The following is a 20146-nucleotide window of genomic DNA, read 5'->3' as shown; positions in this document are numbered from 1 at the left end:
GAGGAAAGTGGGAGAGGAGCTGCTTACACGAGTGTAAGCTGCCCCCCTCCCACTTTCCTGCTTCAAAGCAATCACGGAGGGGGGAATCTGCTGAAGCTTCCAGCAGCGGAGGATCCATGGTCCTCTTCCTTCCCTCCTCCGTAGTTGCTTTGAAGGAGGAAAGTGGGAGAGGAGCTGCTTACACGAGTGTAAGCTGCTCCCCTCCCACATTGCCGCCTCAAAGGGAACCCGGGAGGAGGGAATCTGCTGCAGCTTCCCCCACCTCCCGCAGAAGCCGCACGCTCTTTAAAGGGGCGGTGCGGCTTCTCTTGGGTTTTCTGGGAGGTGGGCGGATTCCCCCACCTCGTAGAAAAGCCTGCAGGAGCCGCACAGCCTTTAAAGAGGGCGCCGCTCTTGGGGGCTTTTCCCCCAGGAGGGAGAAGGGACTGCTACAGCCAGTCAGTCCCTTCTCCCTCCTGGAGAAAAGCCCGCAAGAGCGCACGGAGCTTGTGTGCGGCTCTTGAGGGCTTTTCCCGCCTGCCTCCCCCCTGCATTCGCTCCATAGGACGCACACACATTTTCCCTTGCTTTTTAGGAGGGAAAAAGTGCGTCCTATGGTGCGAAAAATACGGAATACGGTATGTGGTCTTGATCAGGCAACAGTACAATACTACTTTTTCATGTAGGAAGTCAGAAAATTCCCAATTCATTATTTAAGAATTTCTGTATTCAATTGAAAATGTGACATTGGACCTCCCATGAGGGATGGAGTGGATCCTCAGATGGGTCAAACACCTCCAATTTGCTCCACAGGCAAAATATGTGAATTAGACAAGGTCATCCCGCTCGGAAGAAAATGTTAACCTTGAAGAAAAGGACTGCAGCTCATAGACACAACGTGCCAGATGACAACGTGCAAAACAAGACTTGAGGAAGAACGTCCAGTATAAAACCAGTACAAAATTGAACTAAACTAGAGGGTACTCAATTTGAGAGAATACTAAAAAATATATAAATTTGTCCAACCCACAGCCAGTGACCCAAACTAACCTAGGGCGGATAGGGTCCCCCTGCCCCTGCAGGAAATAGACCTTTATAGGAGGTCCAATGTCACATTTTCCTGCAGAGGGGAGGGGATTCTTGGATGCAATGTATCAAAGCTACTCAGATGGGTGGGACCAGCTATGGACCCTACTCTTACTGGCACCTGCTGCAGTACTCTCCTACCAGAAGAAGGTTCAGCAGTTGAATAGGCATTAATTCTGTAATGTCTCACAAATGTAGACACAGAAGACTAGATGGCTGCCCTACAAATATATCCCCCAAAGGTGCTGAGGTGCCAATGGCAGGGAAGCGAGTAGTGACCCCAGCCAGCCAGAACTAGAAACCTCATAGCACTTGGAAATGCACCCTCAGCCATCTGAAAAGTAGCATTTGAAACCTTTCCCATGGTCTGCAGCTGGAAAATAAACAGAGTCAGAGAAGCAGACTCAGAAATTAAAAGATGGTCATGGACCTGAAAAGGTTTGCAACATTTGCTGTAGAGAATATACAGCTAACCACCACATGAACAATTGTTGTTGCTAACTGAGGTTCAGAGCACCTACAGCAGTAGAGAATAGCTCTGGTGGCAGAGCTGTGTAATAATGTTCACTTATTTAAAATTAACTTTTATCCAAGTTGCACAACATACTGTCAACAATATTGCTTTAATGAAATTAGTAAAACAAAGTTATATAAAAACACTCAATTAAATGCATCTAAAACTTAATTTTGTTCCTTTTATCTTATCTTATACAATACACTTTTTTGGTCCACAGCTGGAATAATTTTTTAGTTTTCAGCTACTCCAGAAGATAGTAAGTGAATCTAGAGAAGACATTCACAAAAGTTAATTATTACAAGTTGCAGGTTTGAAGCTGTTAACAACCCCTTTTCAGATAGTTAAAACTGAATTAGCTGACACCAGTGCCCTATATTTTCTCATTAGATGAAGCTAGTTCAGTACAAGACAACAGATTGACTTAAGAATATAACTGCATAGGAAATAAGTAAATGTATTTACAGGAAAGAAAATGTTTTGCATTAAAATGCTATTTACAAAGTCATTTTTGAGTTGGCCTTAAGTAACAGTTAATCCTCTCCGGGATCTAAGCACTTCGTCTTTTCTCTGTTTTCTTTCCTGGACATGCCTCTCCCGCCTCTCTTCTCTGTAAGCAAAACATACCATATTAGATTAACTCATGCACCAGTGCTAACAAGTACACAAAGCCAATACAGTGGTACCTTGGGTTACATATGCTTCAGGTTACAGACTCCGCTAACCCAGAAATAGTACCTCAGGTTCAGAACTTTGCTTCAGGATGAGAACCAAAATGGTGCAGTGGCAGTACAGCAACAGGAGGAGGCCCCATTAGCTAAAGTGGTGCTTTAGGTTAAGAACAGTTTCAGGTTAAGAACAGACCTCCAGAACGAATTTCTTAACCCAAGGTACTACTGTAAAGACAAACAGCTCAGTGTTCTTTTGTTGCTGCATCCATTTTTACATCTGGAAGGAGGCATTACATTTTCAGGGGGGGAACAATACTCAACAATAAAGTTGCATGGTTGAATTCCAGTCATATGTGAAATAATTACTGTATTTTTCGCCCCATAGGGCACACCTAGTTTATTTTTTTTGGGGGGGGGGAATTATTTCCCCCCCAGGCACGAGGCTGGGGCGGGGGAAGTCCGAGCTTCCCACGATCCCAGAACAGGCAGCTCTCCGCAAGTCGTGGGAGCCCAGCACAAAGTCGTTCCGGGCTCCCATGGCTTGCGGAGAGCTGCTCGAAGCCTGGGGCGCGCCAAGCTCAACGCGCCCCAGGCTTCGGGATGCAGGCAGCTCTCCGCAAGCCGTGTGAGCGCAGCGCAAAGTCGCGCCGGGCTCCCATGGCTTGCGGAGAGCTGCGCGAAGCCCGGGGCCCGCTCTGCTTTGCGCCGTGGGTTTCGGGATGCAGGCTGCTATCCGCAAGCCTAGGGAACATGGCGGGAACTCCCGCTGGCTCCCCAGGCTTGAGGATAGCTTCCTGAAGCCTGGAGAGCAAGAGGGGTCGGTGTGCACCGACCCCTCTCACTCTCCAGGCTTCAGCAAAAGCCTGCATTCGCCCCATAGGGCGCACACACATTTCCCCTTCATTTTTGGAGGGGAAAAAGTGCGTCCTATAGGGCGATAAATACGGTAAACTGTCTTTGAGAATATTTGGGAAAATAAGTATGACCCCATCCATAAGATAGGCAAATAAGAAATTGCTGTAGTTACTTCTCTGCTTTCCATATCTACTTGCTAGCTCAGCCTAGAAGTCAAGTATTTGTATTTCTGAATGACTGCTCTGAGAATAATACTGGATATACTGGAGAAAGGTTTCAATCCAGATTGGGGTTTAAATTGCATAAACTATATACAAGATTTTTAATATTGATAAGTAGCTTCAGCTGCCACTTAAGATTATTTGTAGCATAATGGGAGGCTTGAAAACTGATGAGTTTCATCTCTTTAAAGGGCCAGTATTAGTCAGGGGCCTGCAAGGACAGAAGTACTTGGCCTTCCTTCATCCCTAAAGCAAGTTTAAATTAAGTGTGTAATATAATTAATAATAATAGTAATTTATTATTTATACCCTGCCCATCTGGCTGAGTTTCCCCAACCACTTTGGGTGGCTCCCAATCGAGTATTAAAAACAATACAGCATTAAATATTAAAAAGTTCCCTAAACAGGCCTGCTGCCTTCAGGTGTCTTTTAAAAATAGGATAGTTGCTTATTTCCTTGACATCTGATGGGAGGGCATTTCACAGGGCGGGCTCCCCACCATGAACAACACACCTTATGGTTTATTTTATACCTCCCTTTCCCCTATCCCCAAACTGTATTGCTGGCCCCAAACCTCATGCTGCAGAATGACAGAAGTATTGGGGGGGGGGGCAGGCGCGGATGTTTCAGCTCTCAACCCAAGAGTACACTTCAGGGGGAACCCTTACGGAATGGGGGACTTTTCATTATTTGTATCTCCAACCTAAGGGTGCCCGAGGACCTGTCGCTGTCTTTTATGCTTCGCACAATTAAAACTTAAACGTATATCACCTATTTTCATGTCCCTCTCTTAAATCAAGTTCTTCCCTTTCTACACATACCGTATGTTAGTAGTTTCACGTTCCCAAGATTTGTTCTAGCGAAAGGCCATGACAAACTTGTATTAGGCAATATTTTAAATAAAGTAATACATAACATCCACCCACAATATAAAAATACTTTGCCAACTATGTTAGTATATGCACAAAACCCTTTTCGCTTGCCATGTGTATGGCCCGCAGGTGTGACACTGCTTGCTTGATCACTTCTATACACAACAGTCTTATTGCAGAACTATCAAATCCTTACTTTGTCTATAGGAGACCTCACTGGATGGCATGGGGCCACCAACATTGCTACTAGAGGGTAGGTAAGGTGGCCCATACTAGGATTGGTCCACTGTTTGAGCTCTTTTATGATTTCCAAAGCATACACATGTGAGTGGAGTGGAGTGAAGTGAAGTGAGGTAAAGTTATGAGAGTGGTCACAACATCTGAAAACAGCTTATGGTAGACTGTATGGCAGCCTTAAGTCATATACTTGCCTAGTCTGAAGAAGTGGCTGTTTATAATTTCTCTTGTGTGAACATGGAGACTGGAGATTCTCCTTTGATTTGCCCCAAGGTTTCAGTTTTCCTATATTTACATAGAAGGAAAATATGCCAAGATTTAGCTTTTGTATATAGCACAAATTGTTTGAGTGAACTTGAAGATAATTAAGTATATTCCATTTTCAGTCTGCACATTAGCACTTACTACTTGCAGTGTATTATTACTCTGGAAAGGCAAAATTCATCTAGAAATCAGTGCTGACCTACTTAAGCTTGAACACATGGAATTTTATGATCAAGGAATGATTAGATCAGGTAACTTTTTTCAAGCCTATCAGTGGGTTTTACTCACACAACTACTGTATGTCTTCTGTGAGAAACTAGCGAACAGTACTAATACAGTAAAGCATAATTGTTATAGGAATTCAAGAAAAGCTGCAAGATGGGTTATTTTACTTGCTATCCTTTGCAGTTAACAGAACTAGACAGAAATGCACTTTCCCTACCTCTGTATGTAACAGGCAAAAATCCCTAGGATTGGTAGTGCTTTCTACTTTGTCTAAAGGTCTGCATCATGGCCTTCACAAATCAAGAATGAACTCATTTCAATATGATTTAGAAAAGACAAATTCAATAAGATTTCTAAATGATGTACATAAAATTTATCGATCCAAGTGGTATGATCTCAGTCGGTAGAACACAAGACTCTTAATCCCAGGGACGTAGGTTCAAGGCTCATGTTTGGCAAAGGATTCCTGCATTGCAGGGGGTTGGATTAGATGACCCTGTGGTCTATTTCAGCTCTACAAATTTATGATACTATGTACACTGAAAGTTGGGGTCATTTTAGGAAAACACACATTTTGCAACTATATTAGCATGCCAATTTTCAATACCTTTGTGTGGCTGATAGCCAAGAGGTCTTGACAGACTTGCTTGTAGATCAAATACTGGTTTCTTTGCGCTGGTGGCTTCAAACTTGAAAGGCGTAACGGCTATTAAAAGAAGACCGCATATGAACACCAGTGATGGGCAGGTAAAACTTAGCAAATGATACCAGCTAAACTGTTTGCTGCTTGAAAGTGTATAGAAGTTATGTATAGAAGCTTGACTGAGCTGTAAATTAGATGAAAAACCAATTACCCTTACACTTCCATTTGGATTCTAGTAGTAATTAGACTAAATACTGAACTCCCCAGAGCAAAAGCAAAAGGTTAAAAAGATGAAGTTGCTGTTTTTTAAACTAAAAAGTCGGCTTGAGTTTTTCAGTCATCTAATGTACTGAACAAATAAGTTACAAATATAGTTACACTATAAAACTGCCTTTATTCCAAAGGAGCATGAATGCCTTTCAATTAAAGGTAAAGGTACCCCTGCCCGTACGGGCCAGTCTTGCCAGACTCTAGGGTTGTGCGCTCATCTCACTCTATAGGCCGGGAGCCAGTGCTGTCCACAGACACTTCCGGGTCACGTGGCCAGCGTGACATCGCTGCTCTGGCAAGCCAGCGCAGCACACGGAACACCGTTTACCTTCCCGCTAGTAAGCGGTCCCTATTTATCTACTTGCACCCGAAGGTGCTTTCGAACTGCTAGGTTGGCAGGCGCTGGGACCGAACGACAGGAGCGCACCCCGCCGCAGGGATTCGAACCGCCGACCTTTCGATCGGCAAGTCCTAGGTGCTGAGGCTTTAACCCACAGCGCCACCTGCGTCCCCTAAGCCTTTCAATTAGACAAGCGCTTACTAAAGGAAAGAAAATTTCCATTAAGAATATGGGTCGCAGGGGGTGAAGAGTGACGAGACAGGACACCACATGGGGCTTCAAGAGACAAATCAAGGAAGGAATGAGGAAAGACCTCAGTCTCCAGAGACAGTTTACTTATAACACACTGGACTGCATATTGGAGGGCAATGCTGTTCCAGCTTTTCATGCTGAATTAATTTTTCCCTTGTTGCTGCCCACTCCATCAGTGTAGAGTTATTTCAGTGCTTTAGACACTGAGGAGAGAAAACCCAATCCTGACTATGCAACAATAGCCCACAGATTCTGCACCAGATGCCTACACTGCAAGAATTACCTCGTCCTTGTAGAATCAAGTATAGACAATTGCCATTGTGTTTATTTGCAAATTAAGTTCATCAGTTACCAGAGTTTGTTGGGATTTCTGCTGATTGATGCTTTGTTGCACTTCCTTTGGAATTTGTCATAGTTGTTGACTTATTGCTCTCCTGGCTGGCTGGGGTACCAACGTTCGGGAAAGGAGTTTTTCTAGATGGCGTCTTGGTAAGGGAGCGCTTGTGCTCGTTGTCCTTTGTAGATGTAGAGAATCTGAGCAAAACAGTTATTTTCAGTATTTAATGGTCGAGTTTCAGCTATTCCTTAAATCAATTTTCTTCCAAATAAACACTGAAAACATGCAACAGAGCCCAAACTACTAACCCCCCACAATCTTTTAAAGTAGTGTTTATTTTTATTTTGTTTATTAGATGTGTATATCAACCCTTCATCCATTGTTGTAATTAAATATACACATGCTTCAACTGTGTAGCATTCTATAAATGTCACAATCTCACAATACTAACATTATTTTATTAGCTGTTGCTACTTATAGTGCCTTTACCTGACATTCATCTTGGTGGTAGAGAGGCAGGTTGAGCTGAATATTGATTTTTGAGATAAAATGCTTTTGTTTGCAGTGCCAGAAGAATTGCGTGGTGAGTGTCGCAAGTTTACGGGAGTACACACAGCAGACTGCTTATTTCTTTGAGGATAAGGGCTTAATAAAAACCCTCTGGAACTGGAACGCTTCTGCAAATATGAGGGATATTAGCATATTTTCAAGTCTGCACGGTGATTTGGAGTAAGTCAGGGATCATTAAAGTTTTAAGGTAAGCTGAAAACCAATAATTTATTCTCACCTTGGAACTGCTGTTTTGAGATGTCTTCTGAGCCAGCATCTGCCAACATTTGAAGATAAACTGTATCATTTCTATGGGTGTTATTCTAGTTCCCCAAGATGAACACATTGCCCAATTAAAAGCAAATATGGCTTGCTTTAGCCAAAATAAGAAATCCCACAAAAATTGACATAAGCAGACACTGCCTATTGCTGTCTGTCTGAGCCCTAGGCAGGCATTAGGAAAGCTACTATACCAGATGAAAAACCGCTGAAATCAGTATATGAACCTCAAAATATGATTGCTTTAAAGTTTAATTTGTCAATACTTCTGTGCACTTTCAGTCCATTAGGATATTTTAGTGCTTTACAAAGTTAAACCAAGTGATAAACACAAAACCAAACTCCAAAACCAGGCTGTATCTAGTGCCCTAAGCTAAAGAGCCACATTTTCATTGCCTGCTGAAAAGCAGGCAGAGATCACATGGGTCTCAATTGGAATGTTATCTGAAGCTGTTAGCTTATCACATTGGCTATGATGCCTAGCAAACTTTCACATCTTAATTATATTTGCGCTAGCCCACCTCTGTGTTATTTTCGGGGGCTGATTCCTAACTTTCCAAAGCAGGGGCAGAAGGAGGAAGAGGGAGAAAAGGGAGAAGACACTATTGTGGGGAAGGGGAAGTCTTTCTGTGTGTGAGGTGGGGAAGAGAAGAGGAAGGGGTAGGTGGGATTGGGTGGGGGTAAAGGTGGCATTTGGAGGAATGAGGGGAATAGAAAGAAAGGTAACTGTGAGAGAAACACAATTTTAGGGCACTGGTGGCAGAGGGGGGGAAAGGCTGCCGAGGAGGAATTGGGGAGTAGATGAAAGTGGATGGATTTAAATGGGGCATTTGCAGTGCTGTGGTGGAAGGAGCACTGAGGGAAATGAAGGGGAATATGTCAGTGTCCCTTGCTTCATGGTGTACTCAAATCTCTCCCTCTTCCATTCTTCAGCTGCCTAATATGAGAAAGATAGAGGATGGATGTGGAGTCCTCAAATATTCCATAGTACCTTCATGCAATGTTGTTCATTGAAGCATGGTCTGTGTGCAAGCAGGAGTTGAGAAAAGGAAAGGGGAGGGGGGAAGGTAAAGGGTGATGGTAAAACTGGTGCAAAAGGGGCTACAAAAAAGTAGGGGCACAAAAGGGGCTGCTGAATAGGAGGGGATGGCGGCTTCATAATTTGGCAGATGACAAGAGTAATTAGTAGTTGCAATGTTTGGGAAGAGAATGTAGATGGGTCTGTGTGCAGGGAGGGTGCATAAAAAAGTAGGGAAGAGGCTGCATGAACTTGGGGGTGAATGCAAAAACTGGTGCAAAGCAGGGTTGCAGAATAGAAGTGACTTCTAGTCTGAATGGGGTTGGAGATATGAAAAGCGAGCTTTTTCACTGCATGGGGTGGGAAGGAGCTATAGGATGTTGATGCTGGAGTGATTGTGGGGTTGGTGAGGGGAGTGAGTAGGGGCGCAGAATACTTTAATAGTTCCTGCAGTCATAATGCTGAAATACCTGGTGATTATAAAATACAAATGTTTAAAGAGTCAATCTCCACAAGACTTAAGGGGACAAGTTGGTTTCAACACTGGTAAGAATGTCCCCTGAAGATTAAGGAGGCTCTAACAAAACAACAACAAAAGAAAAATGGAAAAAGCAAAAGAAAGGTATGGAGAATGCAGGGCAGTTATGACTGGGCCAAGCTACTCTGTGGGTCAGAATACATTGTATGAAAGAACTTCACAGTACACAGGGACTGAAAGACCTGTCATTGGTGAGATGGTCTTAGGAAGAAAGGAGGGCTAAATTTATGACATGCACTCTAATTACTATGAGTGAATGCAGGTTTCATTCTAAATACTCTGCAAATAGGGTGGGGTGGAGAAAGTTAATCCTTACCTTGACCTCATTAACTGAATTGCTGAAGTTGCGAATCATTTTATTTTTCCTTTCAATGTATTCATCAATAGATTGCATTTTCTTGAACTGAGCCTCGTGAATTTTCTTAAAGTCTTCAGAATTAAAAAGAACATTGTTACCAATATTTTCCTTTAAAAGTACACATACCAATTTAATTGCTAGTTTGCAGCCCCCTATAAATCAACAAGAATCATGTAGGTGAGTGTGCTAGAAGAGTCAGTTCCCTTATCTGCACCCAGCAGAGAAATGCAGCAGACTGCTGCAGTTGGGAGTCAAGGATTGCTATTCTATTTGCAAATAGTAACTTTACAAGGTTGTGTCCAACATTGCTGTTCCATTTGCACAGTAACTTCCTTTTCTCCTGCCCCATACAGCCCCACCCCACATACCCAGAACATCTGCTCCAGAGAAGATTCTGTGGATGAACAGAGAAGGAGGAAGGGGAAATATCATTGTGTGAGTGCAACTCCACTTGTGCAGCACTGGATACAAATATGTATAACAAGATTTACTGCTGAATTTCTATAGTGGATTCAATACATGAACAGACATTTGTTTTGAATAGGTGCTTTGTTGCTCCCGAAATAAAGTTGCCATTTAAAAAAATTAAAGTGACAGCTATCTTCCTCCTCTAGTTCTTTAGCATTGTGTTAATTATCTGTAATTGTACCCTTATTAAATTTATTCTCCCATTTTTAGTTGTAAAGTCTCTTTTGTTCAGTATTTGCACAAACGATTCCTGCTTCTGTTATCACCCAAGGTTTTGACATCTATTTTTTAGCTTCATGAATGTCAGTAAAAATATCAGATTCATGAGATCTTCCTTATTGTTATTCATGCTGATAAATCAGACTAATATTTTTAAGAAAATAACAAGTCTACCACAAATGCTGAAAAGCTTTGATTTCTCATTTATGTTTGCAGCATAGAATATCATTTGTGCCTCTAAGTTTTGGTACAGTATACAACAAACAGTAGCTTAAGAGAACTGTTAATTGGGTATGTAAAAATGTAATCTCCAAATGTTTTCAGATGTCAAAACTTGAATTTTGCTTTTTCACAGCAATGTTCTAGAGGTATGAGTTTGACAGTTTCCCCACATTTCCTCTCTAACATGCCAGTAACTACAGGTTATCTGCATGTAATGTCATGGAAGCATGTATTAATCAGTTGGATTTCTACCAGATATTAGTGTCTTCATGGACAGTTACCTGTGAGCATGGGAAAACTTGGAAATATTTGCACATTTATTACAGCTTATCAGAGTAAGAAAGCATGGTTATTTTAAGATGCAAGCACATGTAGCAGATGCAACTCAAGAAAATGAGCTGGTACATCTGAAATATAAGCAGAATACTAGTACATCAAAAAGAAAAGTTGTTTATTATTATTATTATTATTATTATTATTATTGCTGTACTCATTAGTATGAAGCTTTAAATTTACTTCCAAGTCTCCCCATGCTCCTCTACATATCAGCCTTCAAATGCCCTTCAAAAGATGTTTTGTTCTGGTTAAAACCCTTTGCACAAAGAAATCCCACATACATGGAATTGTGTGAGTTCCATCTGAACTGTTACACAGAAGGCAAAACAGAAATAGCAAGCATCAAGGTGTCACATAAGATACTTTTCAGTAGTCAAGACAAGGAATTCAACTGCAAGGATAGTTGCTGGTTACCATATCTGTGGCTCTGAAGATTTGCTGCAAAATTCTTCCATAAAAATCTTTCCCACATATTTTTTTAAAATAAGCACATCAGTGTGATTTAACAGCCAAACAAATGACAAAGCGAAGGATAAAAACAGCACCTGCACATTTAAACATTTAGATTCATGTACAAATAGGTTAATATTTTACCCTTCTATTGCAGGTCAGCTGTATTAATGCTACTTACTTGGAGTGGTAGAAGCAAATCCTTTTCTCCCAGGTTTCTTTTCAGAGACAGGATCCACAAGAATCCTACCTGATGGAAACAGATATGGGAGAAAACTTAAAAATTATTGGGCAACAATAGTGCTACAATTTCAAACTGTTCTTAATATTTTCATATTTCTTAAGTTAAGCAGGACAAATTTAGCTATTCAAGTTTCCATCAGATAATCTTTCATATGAGTGTAATGTTTGCTAAGGCTTTCTACTAATGACTTTGTGCAATGGCGATTTTGTTGAGCATGCTGATGACAAAGAGGAAAGTAAAAGTGGTACATTAAAGGTCCTCTCACATTAGACCCTTCACAAGACTGCACACTGCTGCTCCTGAATCTTACTGTCTACAAACTATTGTTCAGCTCCCAAGAATCCTAGATTTTACTGAGTGTGAAAATATAGACAACAGCTTGCCCCCCACACTGTACTGAACTAGTACAAAACAAGCATTTTACTTAAAAGTACAAGTTACTTTACCTCCTTTTCTTCTGGTTTTTTTCTCTTTCTGTTGATCTTCAGTATCTGAGTTATCTGCTAAATTTTCTACAGTTCCACTGTTCAACAGACACTTGTTTTGGCTGGTCTTCAGCATTTTTCTGGACTCAACTTCCTGGGCCTCTTCACATTCTGTCACCTCTGTCAGAATCTGAAGTTCAAAAAAATGAACTTGTAAATAAGCATTTTGCTTTTCTGCTACAGTAGAACAGTAAAAGAAAGCCTTAGGGCTTCAATGCATGCTTGTAAATATACAGGCAAAAGATAGGGTGATCAAAACATGGATTTCAAAAGCTGGAGAGTACACTGGATAGTTCTTTACACCCAATAACTAAGAATGTTACAAAGTAACTTATTCATAATTTATACAGGCTTCAGGATCAGACATTTCTTGACACCTTTTTGAAGGACATACTACACACAACTTGTAAATGTTGTTACCTTTTGATCATCGCATAAAGCACTATAGCCTTTTCATATAAAACGCTTTTCAAAAGCACAAAATACCAACATAAACTTCCAAAAGCAGCAGGTAAATATTTACAATACAAAGACTCAATGATACATAAAGTCACCTCTTTCTCTGGAAGTTCTGTTTTTCCTTCTGGGTTTCCCTGTGCATCATCATATTTCTGTTTTCTACGCCTTTTAGTCACCATGGACTCGTTTACAAGCCTTTGACTGCTGTCCAGCTCATCTGTATCTGTAGATAAGCCTCTTTTGTTTACCTGTACCAAGTAAATTGGACCACATCATTCTTATTTCCAAATTATTTGTAAACATTGAAGAAGCAACATGGGGAGATTTTCCCACCTAGCTGAAAATCAATCACTTATTTGGTGATTTCAGAAAATGGCTTACAGTTTATACCCCAAGAATAATTCTGGTAAAAATCAGGTGAGAATCACTTCTGTGCCAGCATATGCATAATTAACAAGTGAGCAGGGTGTTTTAAAGGCAATGAAAAACACAGAAATTGATAGGCAAAATATATTTTGTGCTTACCATACTTCCATTTTCCTTTACTGTTGCAAGGAAGTGCTGCTTCAACAAATGTAACAACTTGTCTGCCTACAAAACAGTTAAAGCATAATGTGAGATCAGTGTACACAAGGTTTCATTTCACCAGGTTTTTTTCATATAAAATTAGAGAATACACCATTGTAAGTCACTTTAAATTAAATAGACATGTCATGATAGATTATACTGATAGATTATATTGAGTAATAAGAATGGGCAGTCTTTTCAAGTTGGCAAAACATTAGGTATAGAAATAGGTTACATAGTCTTTCACTGCTATATGGTTCAGCTAACAGAATTGGGGATCCTGTATTTGAGAAAGAGGAACATACTGGGTGCTCCTAGGAAAGGATATTTAATATCACAAAGAAGTCATTCAGACCAGATTTTTCTGTGTCTTTGGCACATTAGCTTCCATACACTGTTTTTGTAGTGATAACATTCACTGCTGTTCCACCACTTGCTGTTCACACCTGCAGGCAGAACTTGATGGAAAGTATGTGGGCTATTCTTCTCTGACCCATCATGGACTCAGGGCACTTGAATATCCTTGGGGAGTTGGACAGCAAAAGCCAACCCCCAATTTGTATACAAAGGGGTGCAACGGGTAAGCCCTGATCCCACAATAAAGCCATCTAGAAGCACTCGCTACAAAGCTGGTGCCAGTTGGTGTTTGTTTGCGGCCAGTTAAATGCACCACAGGAAAGCAATCTAGAAAAGATCGCCCTCTGGCATAATTATTTTGAGTAGGGCGCCCATTTCAAATTGACTAGGCAACTTGAGCGGGCACAGTTCATATGGACTAGTGCCTCCGATGTACAGTGGAACCTCGGGTAGCGAATGCGATCCATGCACGTTCGCAACCCACAGTGCCGCGTCGGTGCATGTGCGGGTCGCGATTTAACGTTTCAGCTGATAGAATTGTATTGAACAAACTTTGTTGCATTATATTCTTCATTAAATTATCTTTCCATTGATACATAATTTTATGGTATTGCTCCAAAAAAAGGTGGTGTTATGAGCGGTCAAACCTCAGAAATATACTTTCCCCAATTTTGGCCACTAGTGTTTGCAGGGCCAGATTTAGGTTTGATGAGGCCCTAAGCAACTGAAGGTAAGGGGCGGGGGGCTTTATATGTCCAGCTGTCCTTTGTCAACAACAAATTGTAGCTGTTTTTTATGTTGAATATATTCTATATGGTAATTTAGGAACCTAATTGGTTCATACACAACACAAAACACTGTTGCTGTATGTAGGTTTTATTTTATTTGGTTATTTATCTTATATTTTGGAAATCCAAGTTTTTTTCCTTTCATTTCTTTTAGGGAGGGGCCCAAGAGAGTGGGGCCCTAAGCTATAGCTTGTGTCAAGTTAATTAGCTCGTCCTGGGCGCGCGAGCTCCTCTGAGGCTCACAAGGCAAGTTAGACGGCTAAAGAACGGCGGCCATGTGGTTGAGGGCCGAAAACGACGCTCGTTCCGAAAAACGGCCCTCTCACGCTTCGCCTCGCCCGCACCCAGTCGCCCCTCCCCAGCCCCAACGCCGCTTCACTGCGCGCAGCCCCCGCACCTTCAGGTTGGCCTTCAGCCCCGCGCTCTTGGCCAGGCGCCTCAGCTCGCCGTACTTGAGCGCCTCCAGCTGCTGCGCGGAAGGAGCCTCCATGCTCGCCTCTATCCAACCGACCGTTCCAACCGCCGCACTTCAAACCCGCCCGCTCAGCGCTCGCCGCCTTTCCTCCCCGCAGCGCTGCCTTCGAAATCACCTCTCGCGCCGTCTCATTGGTCGAGCCGCAAGCGAAAGTGGGTGGTGCTCCAAGGAGGCTCCTAGCCAATAGGAACCCCGGATAAATAATTAATTAATTAAAAACAAACAAACAAACAAACTACACCACCGTTTCGTTTCCTTGTTTCGAAAAGGCGCGAAGGCTTCTCCGGCTCTCCACACGCTCCGAGGTAAAACAAAAGCGCCCTTTGGGTGGAAAAGGCGATTGGTTGGGGAAAGCTTGAGGAGTAAGAGCGGCACCCAATCGGAGGGGGAAGGCCTGCTAGCGTCACGAGGGACTGCCCCAATAGGGGGTGGGGACTAGGTTTGAAAAGTTGGCGGGAAGCAACATGGCCGTGCGGCGGCAGCTGGAGCTTTTCTTCCAGGAGCCCCGACTGGGAGGCGTGATCAGGTTGGATCGGGCGGAACCCGGGACGAAGAGCTGCCGCCATGGTCAGCAAAACGCAAAGCCTCCGGAGAACCCCGGGGAGCGAGTTCTGGGCTCCCGGAGACTCAGGCTGGAGGACTGCGTGCTCTACCAGTGCCGCGGTTGCCGTTCGGTGCTGGGCGACTCGCTTCATCTCTGCGCCCAGGAGGAGAAGCTCCGCCTTCTCGTTTGCTTCAGTGAGTGGGTCACACTCTTTTGAGTGTTGGGTTGGCAGCCTCGGAGCGAAAAGGGAAAGGCGCTTTCTTTTCTTTAGAAAAAGAAAAGGCGCGAACTTTCGAGCTACACCGGGCTCTTCATCAATCAGGCTGCACAGATGTTCAAATAAATACACGCAGGATTATTGTCGCACGTGGCAATGTACACGGGTTATCATTACACCTGTTACATTCGTGTAGGGGTCGTGCGAAGCTCAAAACATGGAATTTAAAAGATTTGAGCCGATGGTCTCAAAACTCCCCCTCCCCCCCACTGGCCACTTGAAAAATGTTGTTGGTTGTGGCTCATGATTTTTGTGATGTCTTCTGCCAGGTGCTTTTTGATTTTGATTGCTTTCATTTCTTATGCTGTATTTTCTTGTAATTCAAACTGAAATATAATGCATAAGAAAGAAAAGCAATAAAAATACATTTAAAAAATAAAAATGTAGTCCCATGAGACCTTGCCAGTATTGGCAGCAGTAGATATATATAGAGAGAGAGAGAGAGACCCTACAGGGTTGGCCAAGCATGAATGTGGACTGCAGGCCATACATGTCACTCCACTTGCCCTTATTCCCACAACCATTCTGAGGCTGGAAAGGCCACATTCACACACTAAACCAATTAAGTGTGATGTGAATAAGCTGTGGAGAGCCTTCTGTTGGGGGTGATTCCCGCCTCTTCCCCTCATGTGACAAAGCCATGAGGAGTTTGGAAGGTTTCATTTCCAAACCAATAAACTGGTTAATCTTAACTGATGTTAAATAAATCAACAACAAGCCATGATCTAAATAAAGAATGGTGTGAATTCCAAAGTACAGCATTAATTTTTATCATAACAGGAATCCACTTTTGCAATCTTCAGTGAGAGTCCCTTTTCTACTATGATTTCTGAAAGTGACATTTTTAATTTAGATCTTAGCTTGTGTAAAATGCTTCAGTAATTTAAATATGCCTGTAATAATATATATTAAACCTAAAGTGCATGTTGCAGTGATTCTAGCAGTAGATGTCTCTTATTTTTCAAGCATGAAGATAGTCTTGTTTCTATGAGATCTATTTGAATAATTTACAGGTGTCCTAACAGGTCCCTGTATAAATATTAAATGAAATAAAGTGTTTGAATGTAATGCACTGATGAATGCTTAGCTTTATTCAATCTGCAAAAGCTCTGCTTCTCTTTTCAGAGGTTACAAATGATGTTGTAGTGGAAGATAACTTGATGGTCTGTATTGAGGGGGACCTCAAAGGATGGTGAGTTGTAGTTTTTTTAATTAAAATTTACTACATCAGATGCTTAGAAGAGCAAGAATATCTTGGAACCCTATGCCACCTTTTTGTTTTAATTGCATGTGACTTGGGGAAGGTGGCTAATGAAATAAATAATACTTTATTTGCCAGACTTGTTTTTTTTAGTACTTTTTCAAAATAAAATGCCTGGCTTAAGTAAATGTTTATTTCATTCCCAGTGAGCATCCTTTGTCTCCGAGAAATGGCTCTTTTTGCATCTCTTCTTTCCTTTGTTTCCTGGGACGGGTATCCTGGGGTCCTAGAAGAGTATAGAGAAAGATCTGGGCAGAGAAGGGTTTCTGCCTTCTCTAGCTTTCTGACTGTGGAAACAATAAGATGTTATGGGAACCAGTGAAAGAAGAAATTCGGAAACATCCTCCTTGTTCCCCACCCCAATTTTCTGCCTACCAGCTCAGCAGAGCTTTCAGTTTGGTTTTTCATCCACCTTGGATTCTCCCACCACTGCCCCCATAGGACTTCTTTGTAAATATTTTGGATGAATGCAGCATCTTTTGTTTAAGGATGCATATTCTGTAGTAAGGAAACCATGCTGCATTCTTTTCACAAGGAATATGTTCATACAGGCTTTTGCAACACCCCTCTCCCCTGTAAATTTGGAAGCTATATACCAAGCTAGGCAAACTTGGCCCTCCAGATGTTTTTTGGCCTACAACTCCCATGATCCATAGCTAGCAGGACCAGTGGTCAGGGATGATGGGAATTGTAGTCCCAAAACATCTGGAGGGCCGAGTTTGCCTATGCCCACTATCTACTAATGGAAAGATGCATACTCTAAATCTGGTTTTTATAACTGAATAATTCTGGATTTTCTAGGGCAAATTCCAAAAATGTTGCTTATGGTGGCTGAAGCCCCTAGTTTGGTCATAAAGCAGATTATGGAATGCTGACTTCACACCTGGTCTTTTCCCCCCAGCACCTACAACATGTTGTACTGTCGAGAATGTAAAGCGGGAATAGGTTTCAGACTCTATTGTTCAAAACCTCTGGCTCACCTGCGAGGCTTCTTTTGCCTTTTGAAGGACAACATCATATGGTTAGTGTCCAGATGCATATTGAACTGATCGGATGGTTAAGTCATGCGGATAAACTCCAGTAAAACGAAGGGTAACAAACTGACACATACAAGACATCCTGTATAAGTTTATATATGAAGGTTTCATAAAAAGGCATGCAAAGGATTAAAAGAGATACTGGCTGATGGCATCATTTGTAGACACTATGCTGTGGTAGTTACAGCAGCACAACATGTAGCTAATGTTTGGGTAGAAGCAGGCGTACAACTGAAGCAGAATACAACTGAAAATAACTATTCCAATAGTAACACCATGCTGTTATGAGAGCTGATCTAAAACTAATTTTCCAGTGGGAATAAAAGTTTAGGAGATTTATTCAATTAGCCACTGGAAAGTACCATTCATATTTTCTGGATCTTAAGGGTGATTTCACTTAATTGTCCCCCCCCCCCTTTTTATCCCATCACCTCTACAAAGAGCTCAGGGGACTGCTTCCCTTCCAGTTTAGATTCCCAACAGCCCAGTATTATATGGTTAGTGGGAAGTACAGGTCCAAAGTCACCCAGTGAGCTTCACAGCTGATGTGGGATTTGAATAGCCTTGCTATTACGCTAAACAATGATCATGCAGTCTTGTGTCTTGACTTGTGAATGAGAAACCGTATTGTCACAGCTCAAGACGGTGCTTTTCAGTGGATGACATTTACTTTTTGATTGACTGCTTAAGTATTACTTCATGATAAGGCATTGACCTTTGAATATGCTGTGTGAAAGGGCTTAAAACTTGGCTATAAAATAGAAGTGATCTAAGACCACAAAAGTTTAGCCTACTTGAGGAAGGGACAGGAGAGGCGAGAAGTTATTTTCTTGAAAATAAAATAAGTGTTGTATATTGAATAATTAGGTCCTTCAAAATACATTGTTAAGAATCTGAAATGTACTGCAGTATGAGATTGTGGAAACCTATTAATTTCAGGAGATTATATCACGTTAGGATATAATCATTGAAATCAGGATGCTGGCAAAATACTATTACATGGTTATTATTAATAATCTTCACTTTTGAATATTTAGATTTCTCTTGCTGGAGTAGACATAAAATGTTGAAAAAAGTGAACACAATATTCTGAAAAATTGCAATATAAGTTATGTTTATCTTCTCCTTTATTCATACATTCCTATGACTGATCAGCTAATTTCAAAATGTATTGTCTTTTAACCTGTTTTTCAGTTACTTGTTAAAAACTAAAACCACAATTGAAGCCTCAAAGATGACCTGTCCTCCTGTGAGCCTAAAGGAACAAGTACAGAAAGTAAGTGTTCTTCTGATTTTGTGTTTGTTAACTACTGTTTTCCCCTTCTCACAGGGGAACTGGGCAGATAAAAATGTGACTAATGTACAAAAATATGTACCATTACAAAACATGTTAAGTGCTCTTATCAGCTTTGCAACCCTTGCAACAGAGAGCGTCTAGTGAACTTTTTTAGGCTGCTATCCTAACCCCATTCACCTGGGAGTATAAGGCCCACTAAAATCACTGATTCAATATGACTTACTTATGAGCAGACATAGATAGAATTGTGCTGATAGTCTGACAGGGCAGAATTTGAACCTGGGTTTCTCTTATAGACTGTTGCACAATATACTAAACTGAGGTTTAAAATGAGTAGTCAGAGCAGTCTTTCAGACATTTATGGAACATAGAAACACAGGTTCTTTTCTAGTAATGATAATGGGCACAAACTGTTTTGAGGCTTGGCAAACCAAAGGCAACCCTCCAAGTCTGTGAAATAGAAAAAATAGCTCCCAGGCACACTTAGCTAACACCGGTTGTTCTTTCAAGCACATGGTTGTATGAAAATAGGATGCTCTAGTTAGTTTCCAGAAAATATTTATACTTTAAACTAGTAAATATTAACATTTTTCAGTTTAAATTATAAATATTTTCTGGAAACTAACTACAGCATCCTGTTTTCATAAACAAGCTTTTCAAAACAAGCAGTCCATAAAATTGAGCTTAATGCAGTCCTTTGCTCATTTAAACCAAAGAGCACATGAACACATTTGGCAGCCGAATACCAAAGGCAAATATGGTATACTCCACTAATAAGATATTCAGAGAGTGTGTCCTCACTTTATCTGAGACAAATAGGAGCTGCTCCAGCTTCACTTTCCTGTGCCACTCGAGGAAACAGGAGAATTCCTGTGCTATAAAAGAGGACTCCACAGCACGGCTTCTTCCTGCATTAATGTTGCCCCAGTTCTGGTAGGAACTGCATTGTGGACTCCTCTCACATATTCTGAGGCTTCTGCCATTACCCAAATGCCAAATGAAATAGCTGCTGCAGTGGATTCTGTGCAGTTGGAGAGGTTTGGAACAGGCCCTGTACAGCTTCATTGTTTCTTTAGATCAAGTAGAACTGTTTAAATCAGGGATGAACAACCCTTGGCCATGCTAGCAAACAGCTATGGTGGGCCATAGGGG

At 41.6% G+C, this 20146-nt stretch overlaps 2 protein-coding genes across 3 annotated transcripts in view; one reads left to right on the top strand and one right to left on the bottom strand.

The window, feature by feature from the left end:
• Positions 1-1669: 1669 nt before the first annotated feature.
• NUSAP1 (nucleolar and spindle associated protein 1) lies at positions 1670-14784 on the bottom strand. The gene is made up of 12 exons (XM_028723276.2): positions 14501-14784; positions 12917-12982; positions 12487-12639; positions 11894-12062; positions 11385-11453; positions 9467-9579; positions 7554-7592; positions 7256-7443; positions 6782-6963; positions 5532-5630; positions 4630-4720; positions 1670-2189 (listed from the first exon to the last, which is right to left on the bottom strand). The coding sequence occupies exons 1-12, from the start codon at positions 14591-14593 to the stop codon at positions 2102-2104; spliced, it is 1350 nt and encodes a 449-aa protein (XP_028579109.1). The 5' UTR covers positions 14594-14784; the 3' UTR covers positions 1670-2101.
• A 223-nt stretch (positions 14785-15007) lies between these two features.
• The window catches only part of OIP5 (Opa interacting protein 5), a 12526-nt gene continuing 7387 nt past the window's right edge, over positions 15008-20146 (top strand). Inside the window, exons 1-4 of one of the 2 annotated variants that reach the window (XM_028723296.2) lie at positions 15008-15316; positions 16525-16591; positions 17562-17681; positions 18892-18973. In XM_028723296.2, the coding sequence (XP_028579129.2) occupies positions 15043-15316; positions 16525-16591; positions 17562-17681; positions 18892-18973 (543 nt within the window). In that variant the 5' untranslated portion in view covers positions 15008-15042. The remainder of the gene's footprint in view (positions 15317-16524; positions 16592-17561; positions 17682-18891; positions 18974-20146) is intronic. The other variant, XM_028723305.2, reaches the window with a different exon arrangement.

This window comes from Podarcis muralis, chromosome 1, assembly GCF_964188315.1.
Source record: "Podarcis muralis chromosome 1, rPodMur119.hap1.1, whole genome shotgun sequence".
NCBI lineage: Eukaryota > Metazoa > Chordata > Lepidosauria > Squamata > Lacertidae > Podarcis > Podarcis muralis.
This window is presented reverse-complemented; position numbering and strand designations above follow the sequence as displayed.